General features: G+C 39.0%; 1 protein-coding gene across 8 annotated transcripts in view; it reads right to left on the bottom strand.

Annotated features, from left to right (window-relative positions):
- Positions 1 to 18757, bottom strand: part of MAP2K5 (mitogen-activated protein kinase kinase 5) — a 235746-nt gene that overhangs the window by 211964 nt on the left and 5025 nt on the right. For all 8 annotated transcript variants that reach the window (XM_045517039.2, XM_045517034.2, XM_045517029.2 and 5 more), the window contains exons 2-3: positions 16802 to 16850; positions 4664 to 4731 (exon numbers count right to left, since the gene is read on the bottom strand). In XM_045517039.2, the coding sequence (XP_045372995.1) occupies positions 4664 to 4731; positions 16802 to 16850 (117 nt within the window). The remainder of the gene's footprint in view (positions 1 to 4663; positions 4732 to 16801; positions 16851 to 18757) is intronic.

An 18757-nucleotide genomic window follows, 5' to 3' on the forward strand; every position in this document is an offset into this window, starting at 1 on the left:
CCCCTCCTATAAATGGGTCTCAGTGATAAATAAAGCTTATAATGAATCAATAAATAAGGCCCAGCGTTGTTTGATGCTCTAAGGAGATGAAGCCAGCACTACTAGACAACCGATACAAACAGACAGAAGGAGAAAAGCGGCATATTATCTTCAATCTTTCTAGAAAATGAGAGGGGGAAAACAGGAACAACAAAAAAATGTAAACTACTCTAAGGGACCATTTAATAGGGTCCTTTAAATAATTAGCAGTGATCAGGTATTTAGTTTTCAGAATATGTAGGTTGTGTGTATTTGTTTTTCTAATAAAGCATTTCAAATTCTAATTAAAAAAATACTTTATGGAGAAATTAAAAAGATACAATAGTGTCAGAGGAAAAGCCATGATCCCAGAAGTGGAATATTCCAACAACATAACTTACAAGAAACTACGCTATAAAAACAGATTGTTGATTAACACAAACTCATAACAAAACGCAGAGAGCTATCGCAATGGTGCTGTAATAACACTTGGCGGCTGAATTCTCTCAATACATTAAATATCTCCTTGGAGACCAAATTACTTTACATTTTCTTAAAAGACAATTTATTATAGCTTTGTTTTCTTCTCATTATCTCTTAAAAATATATCTAATGAAGAAAAGAACACAACTTCTAAATAACTTACATAAAATGGTACTAATGTGTGACAACAGACTTTGGTTTAATACGCTGGTCATTATCTACAGCCCACAATAACCTGCTGTCATGACAAATCCTTACCACAGAGCAACAGTCCACGCGTCACATGTATCACAAACCACCGTATGCCATTATTATGGTACACATAAAGTGAGCAGCCGAAGGCTGCTGGCAATTTAAATAATTGATAAGTTTCCAATGAAAAAGGCAACATTTTCAGGTCTAATACAAAAATCTATTTAAATTATGGATAAAAACTCATGCTTCTGTTGGCCCAAAGCCAGAAAATGCTTGCATCCAAGGGGGAAAAAAGTGATTCCGGAAGTTTCAACTCAGAAGTTGCTGGGGTTTTTTGTTTTGTTTTGTTTTGTCTTTTAATGCAGAGATCCAGGTGGTTTATTCATTTAACCTTTGTAATCAATGGAAAAGGATGATCAGAGGATTTATGGTGACAGTGTGTCCCGTTTTGCTTTCCCCATATGGTTTTTAAAGAAATACTAAGGTGACTGCAAATTTATGGAATTCCACATGAAATACTAAGCTCTCTCTCTCTCTATATATATATATAGTAAATATGCGGTCATTTTTCAGTGTTTTCCCCATGCCAACACCCAAATCCTGGAATCATTTTTCTGGGCCAGACTGAACCTAAAAAATAAGAGACCAATGCAGGTGTTTAAAAACAGAGTGGCAACTTAAGACCACCAACCAAGACCTATTTTGAGATTAAGTCCAGATGGTTCTATTTATGGCAAAACTGTAACCCAAAGGAATCTCAGCCGTAAAAACCAAGACAGACCAAGAGGACAATCAGCCAATCTTGTCTGTGCTTTCTGAGACAGAGATCCCCCTACTCTTTGCTTTTTAATTGTTTATTCAGATCTGACTTGGCTTAAACGAAGAGTATGTGATGGTAGGGGCTGCCTCAAGAAATAAGGGGGAAAGGAAACCCATTTAGGTTTTAAGGAACTTAAAACGTTATCCTTCTCAAGTGTATTTTCACTTTCTTTCTCATTTTAAAAATAATTTGCTCCAACACTCTGAATTAGGAGAGTGGAGCTCTACTTTAAGTTAAAATTCTTTGGGGCCTCAGGTTCTCACTATAAACATTAAGAGAATTCATGAGAGGACCTGGACTTGACATCCTGACCCAGTCCGTGGACCACTGCCAATTCACAAAGAAAGTTTTCACCACCCAGAGCAAATCAACAAAATTAAGAATAATGTAGTGAGTTTTACATAAAATTAAATTTACTCACTTAGTGATCGTCTTTACTTTTGAGATTATGTACTGCCCACCGTTTTAATCTTTAAATGACTCTCATTCTTTTTCTTTAATAAAGTAATGGTTAACAGCACATTTTTATTAGTTGATTTTATTAACGTTTTTATTTGGCAAAATTAAAAGTTATCATGCCTATGTCTCCCCATCAATCTAAAAATGAAAAAATTGATTAGTTCACAAAATCCAAATATTTGGGGATCAGTAAGTTAGATGAGCATTTTTCAGACTAAAAAGTGGCTCTCAAGAAATCTCAGGGACTTTTAAGTCTAAGGACAATTATATAACTCTGATATTTTACTACAATGCAAAAATAAACACTGCATTTGAGAAAATAAGAATAAGTCATAAGGAATATATACTACAGATAACTAAGATATTATATAGACACAAATGATTTAGCATGTAATTATGGTGATAACATATGTTAAAAAAAAGAGACAAGAGGCCCAAAATGGAGTCACCTGTGCCATGTCCAAGTCACCAAACCAAGACTTAAAATACCTAACCTAATTACAGTCCCACCCTCTCCCAGGAAGGTAATCGTAACCTGTCCGTCTGCAATTTCCTGGTCAGCACTAATGAGGTAATCCACCCGATAGACCCCCGCTGCCCCCTAAAGGAAGGTGACCTTGCCTGGAACCATCAGCTCTTGGCGAAAATTACTTCCTTGTCCTGCCTCCTGCCTACAGAAGTCTTCAGACTGCCTTTCTATCTGCTAGGTGGCTTGCTGTCCTACTCATGAATCACTGCATCAGGCCCGTAAGAGCTTGAAAATCTACTCAGTTGAATTTTGTTTTTCAACACATAGAAAGATCCCAATGCTAACGTGCAAGAAAGTGGATGGGAGACAAAAAGTGTAAAACAGTGAAGCAGCATGGGCTCTGGCATAAGGAGAAGCTGAACTTAAATTGCATATTCACATTCATACTAGCTATAAGACCTGGGGCAGGTCTCTTAACCACAGTGTCCTCATCTGGAAGACAGGGATGGTAATATCCACTTTGCAGAGTGGTTATTAACACCAAAGAAAATTAAATACACCTAGTGTACAGTGAGCACTTAGAAATGGAAAGTATTATTACCATTATGATCACATGCCGCAACATTTCCCAAAGAGCACGATTTGTTAGATCTGTCCAAAAGTCCATTTTTGAAAACACACCTTGTGCGTGTGGTTATGTCAGAGACACAAGGAAAGTACGCTGATGTCAGTGATGCATGCTCTGCGGTTGGATGTATGCAGAAAAACTAGAATCCATCTGTGTGTACGCGTGTTTTCTAAAAATAAGCATGTCACATTCTCAGGAGAGTCAGCCAGTCCATCAATACTAGTGCTAGGCCTTTCAGCAGACAATCCTACTCTGCCTTTCAAGGTACCGATGAGCCCTGCTCTAAATTCTCAGGGCACAAAGACTCTCAAATAAGGTAATGGGAAGTCAATGGGAAATTGACTTTTCCTACTCTGTGCTGGTGTGAATGCAACGCTCTGTTAATCATGCCCTCCTTCTTGTTCTCTTTCCTCCCACCGTAAATTAAAACTATCGGCGGAAACCCATACAGATGTTTTACAGTTTTCATTACAATGAAACAATGTCCTGGTTGAAGTTGAGGTCTATCAAAAATCCACCACCTAGCTGTTGGCTGAGATGAGAGTCTGGCGGACAAGCCAGGGCCCTGATTCCATCATTTCCACCATGATACCACTTTGCATTTGTATAGAACCCTCTTAACTTTTCAAAGGGCTTTCACATCTATTACCCCATTTGATCATTACAATGACCCTGTGCAGGAGAAAGGACAGGCATTATTATCCACAATTGACAGATGAGGCAACCACAGCACAGAAAGGTTAAGTGTTTTGCCTAAGGCCAGGAAGCCAGAGGAGAGCAGTGGTTTCTGGACTTTCAGTCCGGTGCTTTTTTTTTCCACCAGACCTCTGGACCAGGTTTTGTACATAGACTGTAAAGGCAGATAAAATGAGTAAGAGAAAATAAAACAGAATAAGAGAAAAGAACAAATGAGGGCTCAGGGAAGCTATGTCTCTTCACTGTAGTTGAATTTTTCAAGCTTAGAATTAAAGTTTTTAGAAATGGATTCTTTTTTCTTGTTTATTTACTTCAGTCCTGAGACAAATGTTAATGCAAATTTTCACTGAAATTTGAAACCCAAAAGAAAAGTCATTTCAGGATATATTCAAAGCACTTAGATTCTGTAGTTCATTTTGGGGTGGGGGGTAAAGGGGAGTTAGGGCATAAAATAACTCAGAATACATCTTTAAATCATGTATCCATATCAAGCCTGCAGCTACATTATAACTACAGTCTGTCTGGAAGGGTGAAAGAGATCTCCTGTCGAAAGTAGATTTTGAAAAATTTTTTAGAGCCCAGGGGTTCATTTTTAATGAGCCGTTACTTTAAGTACTGCATAAAAAATACAGGAAATTGATAGTCCATTTAGTCTGCACCATACCTAATGCAAAAGTCATTAAGATGCATTATTCTTAATGTTCATGATATGATCAGTAAGTGCCTTTCAAAAAGAATGCCCTTAACTTTCACGTAAGGAAATCTTTAAAAAGATTATATATTATATAGAAAAATATTACAGCAACTGTGATTTACTTTTATATCTTCACTATGCCAAGAAACAGCATCCTCGATTACATGAACTTTTAAAAAAAGTCATTTGTAATATACTTACATATGACAGCATTGCCTTCATTTCTTCATCACTTCTCACCGTAATTCGATCACCATCTTCATCTTCATCTGTTTAAAAAGCAACATCATGCAAGTCATACGATTTGCATTTGTGTAATGTACAAAAACTACATCAACCAGGAACGTAATATAATTGGTTTGTACAACGTGATACCCAAATCCTCAACACCACATTTTAGGGATGGTGACATTATTAGTTTGTTGGGGTTTTCTTGTTGCTGTTCGGAAAACAACCACAATCTCAATAAAGAACTAAAAATTTTAGGGAGAGCTGAAAATTAAAATAGTGCTCGCATCATTCATGACACATATCTAAGTTAAGGTGAGCAGAACTAGAGTATGACTAAATAGGTTTCGTTAGGAGAACATTAAAAACCAAAGAGAGGCCAGTCTTATTCAACTAATAGTACTTTTTCTTTTCCCACATGGCAACCCATCCCTCGATCCCTCCATCACCCTTTCTCCCAGGCAATCTACCGCGTAAATAATAGCATAATAAAAATGGCTAACATTTCCTGAATACTGCTATACACAAGGCACTGAGATTTATGCTCCACACACAATATCCCCTTAACAACCTCACAACGATCCCCTGATGTGGACAGTACGACTTGATTATCATCACTCCCTTGATGCAGAACTGGGAGCCTCGTGTAGGGTTAACGTCAACTCTAACGGTTCTCATCATCACCCACTTGACCTTGTAGCTCTCCTCTTTCCCAACTGCTCCATTTGTATTGGGTATTCTGGGACCACAGTAAGCTTCAAATGGTGGTCTGTGCTACTGTGAAATTATTTAATGGTCCCAAAACTAGAGTGTAATAAGACTTCCCAAAATACTTAACCAGAATGGATACATTTGAGTAAGTGGATCATCAAAGTAGCCACAACCGGAAACAATGTACTTATTTCATTGATGCTTCTCTTATTCAAAATAGTTTTGAAATACCTCTTCAAAATAGCTTTAAGAACCTGAAGATAAACCACGTGAACATATCAGATCTCATTTTTAGCCCTAAATGGAACTGTTCATCTGATCAGCCTACACAATCTACCAGGCAGGACCAAGAATGACTTTTGGCTGTTTCTAAATATTTAGTTACTTCACTCTTCTAAAGATAAAAGTCTGTGAACTGGAGAACAGCCTATGCAGTAGACTCTACATGTATAGCTGAAAGAAAAATGCCAAAACATTTTGAGCGATGGCAGCACTGCTGGAAGACACAGCCTCCCAGGGGGACAACTTGGAAGGGACAGGATCTCTCTCATTTTCGTGCCTCAGCTCTGGTGCACTTGTTAAACTGTGTTATTATTATTTGGCGGGGGGGGGGGGTTGCTCTTGGGCATCTAATTGCTGATTTGATCAGGTGCAAAGAACATGATCCCAGGCACTAGAGAAAAAGACAGATCTCTCATCATAAAGACAGTAAGCTAGCGTGACATGCTCTGGGGACTCTCACTGAAAATGCAAGGAGCTCAGTTCAGCACCTGGATCTCAGCCCAGCACCCCTCAGCGGGCCTTCCCTCCTGTCCACCTACAGTTCTTAAGCTATCCCCCTACTGGTGACCAGGCCCTGGGAGCCCTGAGAGGGAGCTTGTATTCGCTCCTAAATAACCACTTCAGAGCAAAATGCTACCTGCTTTTTCTCCTCAACAGCCAACAGCAACCTGACAGCATGAGGCAGACTGGCACTTGTGCCTGCCCTGCTCAGTGACCAAGCCAACAGCCCTCACTGGGGTCTTCTCTCTAAAGCAACTGTTACCTGGATCTGAGATACCGTTCACTCCCGCAGAGTTCCCACCTCGATGTAAATCGGTATCATCAAGTCACAGTGTCTGAATATCTGCGTAGCTGGGAGCCGTCACAGTCACTACTGGTGTCATTACTACCAAGAGTTGCACACAGGGGTCACTGTCAGTAACAAAGAAGGCACATTCCTACGGAGGTTACATATATAAAGGACTACACAGAAATCCAGCATTTTCCTTCCCTCTCTTTTTTTTTTTTTAAGACACAAATTAGGAGAGAAATGCTATTCTAGTTTTGGAAACAGAAGGAGTTTCTACACAGGTTTGAGAAACTAGTATTTCCAAGGTTAAGTCAAAAAACTTTCTTGCAAACGCAGGCAACAAAAGGGGCAAAATGATACTGTATAAAGGGATATATTACCACACATGAAAGCACTTTACATTTTTGTTTTAAAGCCAAATCAAATGATCAGTTTGGATGTGGACTAAAATGATTTGTTCCTGATGAAGTCCTGAACTTGGTAAAATTTCCAGCCTGAATAAAGTAGCTTTTTGTAAATCTCACCTCTACACCAGAGCTAGCTATAGAGATGGTCACCACACAGGGACAGATAACATTCAAGTTCAACATTCACAAGGCCTCAGCAAGGCACTTGTTCACATGGAACGAGGAAGTGCTTCGAGTTTAATACAACAGGTGAAAAACCTTTTTATAATTTGTAAAGGGAGGGCACAGATTCCAGAAGAAATCATTTAAACACCGTTTTCTCTAAATCAGTAACAACAACAAGAACAAAAAATAGTTCTTTAAGCTCTCAGAGCCGAGGCTTGAACATTTAAGGTGACTTAGAACAAAGGATTCTGGAATTCTATGAAATCTAGGCGAGATAATTTCAGCAAAAAACTGTGAGGGAAGTCAATTACCAGAAAAATCATACATATGTAACATACACAACATATATAACCAAGCACACATACATAAAAAATGTAGCAGTTCCATGGAAAGCAGCTATGAAACACTAAAGGGTACTTTGTGTTAAGTGGACAAAGAAACTGAGGACAAATGGCCAGAACAGTTTTTGGTGCAAACTTAGAGTTAAAGTGTTGCAGCTGTCCCATAAAGAGACAAGGTAGGTTGAAAGATGCATCCTGATAAAGCCTGAGGATAAAACCAGGTGTATATGACACAGTGATGAACAGTTCTTACGGATTAACAAGAGACTCCATTTCACATAGGTACTGTTTTCCCTTACAGAAACTGCTCTTTGGAGGGCTGTTTGCTTCACTCTTTAATATCTGTAATTAGTAGTTTTAATGAAGACTTCCTGTTCTTGTCAGAAAGGAGACTGAGTTGGAAAAGTAATTATACATAAGAGAAGACTAATGATTCTGGTCCAAGGGCAAAATCCAAGCTATCAGACCCTGATGGCAACCCAAGAGCAAAGCACAGGCCTTGACATTTCAAATGAGAATACACATCTCTCTCAAGACAAGGGATTCCAAGGGAGGCATAAAAATAACCAAACAGGTGCATGAAAAGGAGCTCCATATCTGTAATCATCAGGGAAACAGAAATCAAAACCACAGTGACATATCATCTCACACCTGTTACACAGCTAGCATCAAAAAGACAAGAGATAGCAAATGTTGTGAGAGTGTGGAGAAAAGGGAACCCTTGTGTACTGTAGGTGGGAAGGTAAGCTGGTGCAGCCACTATGGAAAACAATATGTGATTCCTAAAAAAATTAAAATTACATTAACTTATGATCCAGCAATCGTACTTCTGGGTCTATATCCATAGGAATTGAAATCACAACCTCACAGAGAGACCTGCACTCCAATGTTCATTGCAACAGTATCACAATAGCCAAGATATGTAAACAACCTACTTGTCCATCAATGGATGAATGGATATAGAAGATGTGTGTGTGAGTGTACAAACACACACACACACGCACACATGCAGAGGAATATTATTCAGCCAAGAAAAAGAAACACGGATGATGAAACTTGAGGGCATTATGCTAAGTGAAGTAAGTTAGAGAAAGACAAATACTGTAAAATATCACTTATATGTGGAATCTAAAATAACCCAAACTCAAGAGAAACAGAGTAAAGGTTACCAAGGGCTGGAGGGTAGGAAAATGGGGAGATATCTGTCAAAGAGTATAGCCTTCCAGTAATAAGGTTAACAAGGTCTGGGGACCTAATGCACAGCATGGTGATTATAGTTAATAACACTGTGTCATATACTTGAATGCTGCTAAGAGAATAGATCTTAAATGTTCTCACTACAAAAAAGAAATGGTAAGTATGTGTCGGGATGGACATGTTAGCTAACACTGTGGTGGCAATCATTTTGCAATATGTAACTGTCAAATCAACATGTGTATGCCTTAAACTTACACAATGTTATGTGTCAGTTATAACTCAATAAAGCTGGGAAAAAATTCTTTAAATGAAGCAAATGAATTGACAGGAATGAGAAGTGAGGGAAGGGTAAGAAAGCAGAAATATACACCAAGCAATTAAGTATGACAATAACTTAAAATCCTTTTCTGAAGAAAAAGTTGGACATACACAGCCAGCCTATCTAGCAAAGACTCTGGCTACTGGCCTATCAAATTGGATTAGCTTTAAAAAGTACATTAACTGGAATCGTAAATCATAAAAACTCACTAAAATGGTGCAAAGAGTTTCAAAGGTATAAATATACTGAAGAGCACTAGAAAGCCAAGGCACTAAGTAGAGACAAGTAGAAAAAAAATACTTTGAACTCTTTTTGTCTTACACATGGAGGTTCTTTGCCATCTGACCAAAAAAGCATTACTAGATATGGCCAAGGTGGGGGGGGGGGGGATCCGATACCCTGGTTCACAATGAGAATTCCAGGCTTCTCTCGTTGCCTGGAGCACAGTAATATGATTTTCCAGCACATTAGGGAAGCAAAAGTAGAACCAGAAAGTCTATGTACTGGCTGGATTTTGTTAATGTCACTTAAAATGGAGGAAAGAATCCTAGCAAGATACCAAATAGAGTGCAGCAGATGGTAAACAAATATTATGAAGCAATCTTCACAAAATCTGCAGTGTGTCACAAATATACAAAATGGCAGAGTTTGGGAAAAGAGAATCATAACGGGCCATATGTTGTTAGCGATTTTATTTGAAGCAACATGCAATCCAAAAGAGAAACCAAGAGGAGGAACATAAAGGCCCAATAGAGGAGAGGCAGCCTCAGGTAAGGGGCGGTCAGGATGGCAAGCGGGGCGCCTACCGAGTCAGCAGCAGACAGAGAGCAGACTCCGGGGAGCGCCCGGCCCACCGGCACCCACCGCTGTGGCAGGGCTCAGGTGGGCTTTTGAGAGAAACAACCTAGCATCTACCAAGAGCAACAGAAAGTCAAGCCAATACTGTATTTTATATGTCATTTGTCATATCACTTCAGTGCCAGGGAAGAGTCGATTAGAATTACAGCAAAGGCATTTTTCTCAGGCAAGAGGAAAGAAATGAAAACACAACTGTAGAGGTTAGAAAGACATCAACAGGAAATTACCAGAAAAGTCGTCAAGTTTAGAGCCCTTCTCAGGTGTGGAATCTGAGATCTGGTGCGGACTAGAGGTCATAGTGTCCGTGGCTGAATCTTCACATCCGTGAGGTGTAATTTTGCCCCAGGCCTCTCACCGCTGCTTCTTCTTCACTTCTTTGCTTCCTTTCTCTTTCCAAAAAATGTGTAAGCGCTGCCCACCACGCAGCAGGCAATGTTCTGGGCACTGGTACAGTTTAACAGCGGGAAAAGGAAACGTCCTGCCCTCATGGAGTTTGCACTCTACTTAAAAGGGATGAGGAAGTGAACCCCACAGGTATCTGGGGAGAGAATGGTTCAGGCAGAGGGAACAGCTAATGCTAAGGCCCTGAGGCAGAAGACTACCTGGCATGGTCAAAAGAATGACAGAAAGCCAGAGTAGCTGGAAGAGAACTGAGAATGAGGTGGGGGAGAGAGGCAAGTTCAGAGAAGTAATGGTAGGGCAGGGTTGGGGGCAGACGATGAAGTGCAGGGCCTTGAAGGGCACGTTAAGGACTTGGCATTCACTCCCAAGTGAGATGGAAACCACCAGAGGATTTGGAGTGTAGTGACCGCACTTAACTTCTAAAAGGATCACTTTGGCTGCTGTGTGGAAAAGAGGCCATGTGGGGCAAAAGCAGAAACAGGGAGACCAGTTAGGCAACCACCGTCCTAGCCTAGGTGAGAGGGGCTGGTGGCCTAAAACGGGCTGAGGTTTTGAGCAGTCATCACATGCTGGATGTATTTTAAAGGCAGAGCTAACCAGATTTACTGATGGATGCGCTCTGGACGGCTTGTCCACGTTACTTCATTCCTTTAAGCAGCCGTGCATTCCAGAAACACATGTTGAGAGTATACTATGTACCAGGTACTACACTGGGTTTCTAGGGATTCAAAAAGGAGCAGCACCGTCTCTGCCCTCAAGGAACAACTGGCCTTGTGCTTAGGTAAGACTTAAACCTCTTAATGCTCACGTGAAATAGCCAGACTACTAACACCTACTCCTACTAATAAATACTTTCCTAAGACTAAAAAAGATTTGTACTTTTCACATCGACACTATGAAATTTGAATAAATTAAAGCTCTCTTCAAATCATCTCAGATTCGAGGTACACAATTCTTAGGTGTTATATAATTTGTAGACTCAGTGTATGTCTACTGTTAATTACAATTTTCATTAACCTACCCAGCTTTATTTACAGACAACCGGTTATCTTTTACATATGCTATAGTTTAAGCAGATAAAACTTCATTTTTCCCAGAATTTTTCCAGAAACTCACAAAACAACTGAAAAAGATTCCATTCAATGAGAAATGAGAATAAAATAATCACCATTGAAGAAAAACAAATAAAATAAAGATTTATCCTATAGTCATATTTTCTGAACCAAAATTCAGACATGATTTGATGAGTGTGAAGATATTTAAGAGGGCCACAGACCAAAAGATGTGAAGTCAGAGCATCATGGAAAAGCAGGGCCATATGGCATTTATAGATATAAGTCAGCATTTGTCTACATAGGCTTAAAACGCCATCTTTCAAGTCACCAGTAAGATCTTACTATCCAGCAACACGAGCCCAACAGTCATTTTACAGCAGTGGCGTCTTGTCTAGAGAAAGTCCAGGGAAAGGAACACATGTAACAGACACGCACAGGAAACTCATTAATGGGCACAGTGGATTTCCGTCACCTCATGTGTTGGTGTACTCATTAATCTGCTAATAAAACTGTGCAAATCAGCAGGGGCCTTTGGGCCCACAGCATATGGAAGGCCACCACATGCAAACATACAAGATATTCTATGGTTATGGAATTTAGCTGCATCTTGGAAGTGTTCTCACATTTGGGAAAAGACAAATTAGTCAATAACCAGTGTGGAGTCAACTGTCTATCTGCTTGAAAAATAAAGTTGGCTCCCCTTCTGACTCCTCCTTTCACCAAAATAAAATGAAGATGGCACAAGAATTTTTTTAAAAATCTTCTGTGTAATAAAAATGCATGCTGTTTTACAAAATAAAAAAATCTACACAAATACATATTTATAACATACTTAAAGTGCATGTTTACTTAATCCTATTAAAGTGGAAAGAAAAGAGAATATAAATGAATGTTTTTTCAACATCTTGGAATGTGGAAGACCTTTCTAAGCATGACATAAATTGAGAAGTCACAAAGGAAAATAGGATAAATCTGACCATGTGAAAACTTAAAACTTCTCCATGGGGGAAAAAAAATGAGAAAAAAAGACCAAAACAAGCTGAAAGGAAAGGCAATAAACTAAACAAGAAGATTTATAATACATAAGACAAAGGGCCAATTTTCTTAATATTGGAAAGCTCTTAAATCAACTACAAAAAAACAATCTAATAGAAAAATGAGCAAAGGTGATAAATAGTTCACAGAAATTAAATACAAATGACCAAAATATAAATGAAAACATGCTCAAGCTCATTTATAATTGAAGAAACACAAAATAAAACAATAATAGAATAATCCTTTTCCACATATCAAACTGACATCAACTAAAGTCTGCTGGTACCCAGAGCTGGTGACAGTAGAGGGAAGTGGGCATTCTCAAACACTGCTTGTGGGAATGCAAACCGGTCCTAACTTTCGAGGAGCAATATGGAAATAGCTATTAAGATGTAAAAGACGGATACTCTTCATTTCAGTAGTTCTAAATCCTAGAAATTTTATCCTACAAACACATTTCTACAATGTGGAAAACCATAAGACAATGCTGTTGACTGCAGCATTTTTTCTTTCTAATACTACTGAAAAACTGGTAACAACTTAAACTTAAAACTGGTCCATCAATAGGTTAAATAAAGTTATAGTCACAGAATTAAGTATAATGTAATCATCCAAAAGAATGAAGTTGATTTGTGCACACTGATGCTGGAAAGACTCCCAACATATACTATTGAGCGGGGGCAGAGGAAACTGGTTGCAATATAGTGTATATCATGTATGAAAAGCTTTCTGTAAGGACAGAGAAGAAACTGTTAACTAGTGAATTGGGGAAATGAGGACTTTTACTTCTTGCTTTATTTCAATACTGCTTGAATTTTTAAAAAATATCTATACTTTCTCAACTAAAAAAAAAAAATCAGACACTGTATGTTGAAAAGTAGTACTTTCATTTGTATTCTTGTTGTAAGAGGAAGAGGATTTAAAAGTGGTAAAAAGAAATTTAGGGCCATCAGTCCAATAGGTAACTTTGGCACAAACGGGCCTCCCTCCCCCATTCACCTCTAACCCCCCTTGGAAACACCACTCCCAGGGACAGAAATAAGAAAGCACAGAGCCACCACAGACCCTCTGCCCCCTCGGGACATGGGGCCCAGCCAAATGCGGGAAAATTTGAAGCTGAAGCCTGAATTGTCCACCACCAACCAATTATATCCCACACCCGGGCAACTGCACAAATAATTCTTAAAGAGCAAATTACTTACTTAGCTTTAGGTTACATGCATTTTATAATTCTCTTTTGAATACCGATATATATAATATTTTATTCTATTCAACAAGAGTGTTCCTACAAGGCACGAAGTTAAGAACAGTCAACCCTTGTTATCCACGAGGGATTGGCTCCAGGACCCCCCTGTGGACAGGACACCAAAATCTGTGGATGATCAAGTCCCTTATATACAATGTTGGTCCTTGGGATCTCCAGGTTCTGCATCCACAAATCAGGCGGATATAGAACCTATGGAAATGAGAGGGCCAACTGTCCTAAGGGCGCAGGAGTGAAACAAAAGATGGTCCCTGTCACGAAGTCATTCAACACCTAGTGAGGAAGGGGAACTCCCACACAGCCAACCAGATGGCAGGCCCAACAGGCTACCTCCTCTAGGAAAGTGCCCGGAGATTAACCACACCTGGGGGATCTGAGGTTTCACTGAAGAGATGGCATTTCTCAGAACTGAATGATCAGTAAGGTTACCTGATCTTTCCCCTCTTTTCCACTTACTCAACTCCCTCGTTTTCCCTACGTTTATGTAAAACAGGTGAATTTGACACTGTCCTTTCTCTTGTTGCTTAATTCAAATTACTAAATGTAATACCACCTCTTTGGTATAAGAAGTCAATTAGTGTTAGGTACACTTAGCAGTATTAAATCTATTACCATAAATATCTTTGGTTAAACTTTTATTTATTCAAGAGTTGTTTCAAAATATCATAAACCACCAAAAGAGCTCAGAAAGTTCAGTAAATTAGCTTACAAACTACATCTGTCCAATTATTTCTTATACATAGATCTCATTAGTGCGGATCTTTGGTATAGAAAATAAGGCCACCCTAGAACAATCATGAAAAAAAGCCAGTCTAAGATTTTAAGTCTGTAATAGAAAGTACATGAAAATGTAAGCACAAAAAACAAACAGCTATCATTATTTTGTCTCTCTGTATTTTTTATCTTAATCTTTCCACCTAAAACTGGTCTGGATGCAGATGGTACAGCACTTGCTGAGGGAAAAAAAGGAAAGCGATCTTCTAAGAAGTTAAACCTAGGAGTTTAAACATTTTTTCTGTTAGGTTCAAGTATACTTTTCAGTGTTAGTTACCACAAATATTTCTTTAAACAAAGTTTTATTTATTCAAGAGTTGTTCCATCATACCCATAAACTGTAAGCCGCAAACCACACTTGACACATGTCACAGGCTTTCAACACGCTAGGTTTTAGAGAGTGCAAGTCTGACATCAGACAGAGCTGTGTTTAGATACGGGCTCCACTGCTTCCTACCTGACCACCTTCAGCAATCTTCTGAGCTTCGGTTTCTTCACAGGTACACTTGCCCTACCTCGCAGAGTTGCTGCCAAGATTAGCAACAGTCCAACTAAATCATCTAGTACCTCGCCTGGCCATCAACAGATGATAGCTAAAATGATCGGTATCACTCCCATGAACCCCAGCTCTGGAAGCCAGTACAGCACAGGCATATCGAGCCACTGTGAGGGACCCAGAAAGCAAGAAGTACAAAGTACAAGTTGTTTTCTTTTTCTTTTTTTTTTTTGGCCATGCTTAAAAACAATCAGAATACACGATTTCAAGAATTATGACAACTCTCAGACCAAGTCTCAACTGCGTCTGAGAACCTACACGTGAGAACTTCCTCTTTACCACTTACTAGCCGTGAGGCTCGAGCGAGTGGCTTAGCGGAGATGTCCTCTCCTCGGAGCTAGTAACCGTCCTTCCAAGGACTTCCTGGGGGCCTTGTGAAGCTTAAATTAAATGAGATCACCCATGGAACTCTCTCTACCCCGCAACTGCCAACAGGAAGCGCTCCAAATGTTAACTCTCAGACTGTCCATGAAATCCCTGGCACCCCCAAGGAGTTACCGCAAGGGGTCTGAGAAGCTTGCAACACTACTATGTATTCCAGATATACAGCCTATTTTTCAATAGTATATGGAGTCCAGTGTGGCTAATAAAATACTAATTATGTTAAGAATTCTACTCAAGTAGCTTTTAAAACCAGGAGATGATTGTTGAAGAATATTCAACAGCGAATAGGAAACAGCAATAGAGAAATACATAAAGTAACAAGTGTGCTCATTGAGCCAACTTTTCCCCCATTCTAGCCCAAGTCTACTTTCCAGGGGAAACCACCAGAAAGCACTGCTGGGGGCACTTTTCAGATCCCTGTCTCTCAGTATACACATGAAGTTGGAAGGAGGAGGAGGGATTAAATATTTTACAAAATGGGATCATACCACAGATAGTTTGTTTAATTCAATAATATATCATGAATATATTTCCATGTCAATGTTTAAAATCCTCATTCTTTTTAGCCACTGCTTAATGCTTCAGACTATGGATAAATAATTAACCCACTACTGTAGGCATTTAGCTGACCTCTTGTTTTTTGCTATCAAAAATACTTCTACCAATGAACAACTTTGGCTGAGGGGCATTCAACACATGCGTAAGTAGTATTTCTGTTGGACAGCTTCCTAAAAGTGGATGTGCTCAAAGGTTTTGAACATTTTATATTTTGTTAAGGATCGCCAAACTGCCCTCTAAGAGAACATAAATAAAAGAGAGGATACTGTACTCTGTCTTTAACCATTTGCTTAAAAAACTAGAACAAAAAATATACAATCATGTGGAGAAATGGTACATTTTGCTTCATAGAAACGTGGCCCACATTCAAAAAAAAAAAAAATAGGGACCACAGTTACAAATACTTACTTTATCCTTCTTAACACCAGACCCCTGTGCTACTGACTAACTTAACAATACTCAGCCCCTGACCAACCTGGACTGGTTTTCTAGTACACCCTGCCCTTACCCCAGTCCCCAAGCCAGTTGGTCTGGTGGGGCGTGGGGAAGGCTCAAGACCTGAAGTGTTTCCGTCATCATTTAAAAGCCGTGCCAAGTCCCACTAAAACAGAATTATTCCAGGCAACGTTCACTTAAAAGCTCTACTCTGTTGCTGTTTTAAAGCAGCAAAGGATTAAAATCTTTTAATCAATAATCATTGGCCTACAGGTAGTTTACACGCTTCATTTTGTCCAACAATATTATTACAGTGAAGAGCAAGAGCAGATAAAGGTCATGTTGGTAATTAAAGCTATATTATAGAAATACGCACACCCAAGATATGATTAAATAAGAAAATATTACTCGGTCCAGTATCATCATTAAACTTGCATTAATTTATAAATATTTAAATGTACCATATGATGATCATAAATAATCTGTTTTTGTCAGTTTCTAAAGTAATGCAACCCATAAACCCTTTGAAAAATTACTGCAGAAAGAAACAGTCAAGAAAGTGTACGAGCCAGACTTACATTCAAATGCTGTGGTTGTTGCTTCAGGCAGAACCTGGCCTATCACATCCTAAACAAAGAAAGAATAAAGAAACACAATTAGCCATCTTCTTTATTGCTAACATGTGGCAAATCCTAGAGGAAATATGAGAACCTGGGAGAGATTTTCTGAAATGCTGGTGTAAACTATAAAAACATTAGCTCATAATCACACTTAGCCCAGCAATCTAAGTCCAGAGTTTAAATCTCTATTCTGGAGTTTAAATCTCTATTTGGGGCGGGAGGGGGGAAGAGGGTCTTTAAAAAATCCTTCCTACTTTGTATTAGTAACATAATGTTTTACTCTCAACAGTGAAGACAAATATACTGTTGTGTATTTACAAAAAAAAAAAAATAGGTTTCTTCTATGGGAGGCTGTAGGAAGAAGGTACTGTTAGTAGAAAAGGAGGTCTGGGGAGTTGGCCTGGGTTTGAATCTCAGCTCTGCACTGTGTGGCTGGAAACAAATTACTCAACCTCTCTGAGCCTTAATTTGATTATCCTCCAATATAGGTCTAGTAATGCTTATAGAGGTAATGTAAAAAGTATTAAGTAATGTAATAAACATAAGCTACACTGGCAACATTAAAAAAACTTGCTTCTTTTTTTTAATTGAAGAATAGTTAGTTTACAATGTGTCAATTTCCAGTGTATAACACATTGCTTCAGTCATATGTGAATATACATATATTCATTTTCATATTCTTTTTCACCATAAGCTACTATAAGATATCCAATATAGTTCCCTGTGCTATACAGTATAATCTTGTTTATCTATTTTATACTTACCAATAAGTATCTGCAAATCTCAAACTTCCAATTTATGTCTTGATATGTAACTACCAACACCTGGCCTTGCACTCACAGTGGGAAGACTTCAAAAAGACAAGTTTCCATGGATATAAATCGATAATACTACATTTAATAGAAACAATTCTCATCAACCTTTACTTTTGAGCAACTGAAAAACATATTTACTGACACCGAAATAAAGTTAATCTAGCCTACAAGAAAAGAGTTTACGTGCATATACAATCTGGTATCAATGTTTAAATGAACCTATAAAGTTGAAAACACTTGAAAAACAGTCTGCAGGGACAGCTTAATTAAAGAGGCACAGAGCACTGTTGACAAATAGTTCTGGAGAAAGTGACCCTCCCCCATGTCCGGTCCAACCCAAGTGGCCTGCAAGCCTCACTGCTCTGGGGGAGCTCTGCCAGTATGTCCCTCCTGGGCTGCGCCAGAACTGTCGCCAGGCAGCCTGGGGACAAAGCTGCCTGCAGTATTTCTCAGCAGGGAGCCCAGAGCCCTCCTTACCAGGGCACTTAGAGGAGTGGCGGCTGCAACTTCCTTCTAAAGGTGGCCTTTTAGAAGCTTTTGCTGCAGTGGCAATTTGCATAATAGCCTTGTCTCTACAGTGCTTTTTTATTTTTTTACATAAATCTGTGTATATAGAATTGATCAAAGGGAACTATCTTAGGCAACCTTTACTCATTAGAGCCAAAAGAGATTTTTTTTTTCCCCTTCTGGCTCTAGGATTAGCAAATGAAACACCAACCTTTTAAGGAAATGTTTGTAAAAGATTTTAGTGCTGAAAAAAATTCTTTCTACCTACTTGTAGGCAAAAAGTGTGTAATGACAGGTAAATGAAAACTGCAGAGCGAGCATGGAAAACATAGGCAGCCAGTGTAAGGCCTAAGAGTGTGGACAGGAGCCAGAATGCTGGGGTTAGACCGTGGCTCTGCCACTCAGTCACTGGATGGCTGAATCTCTCTGTGCCTCAGTTTCCTTCTGTGTAAAATGAGATCATAACTGTTCCTACCTTGTAGGACTAAGGAGTTAATATTTGCAAAGTGTTTACAAGAGTGTCTAACGCATGGTAAGTATTAACGTCTATTAAATAAATAAAACTAGTCACTGATGACTGGAACATTACAAA

The sequence above is a fragment of the Camelus bactrianus genome, chromosome 6 (assembly GCF_048773025.1).
Source record: "Camelus bactrianus isolate YW-2024 breed Bactrian camel chromosome 6, ASM4877302v1, whole genome shotgun sequence".
NCBI lineage: Eukaryota > Metazoa > Chordata > Mammalia > Artiodactyla > Camelidae > Camelus > Camelus bactrianus.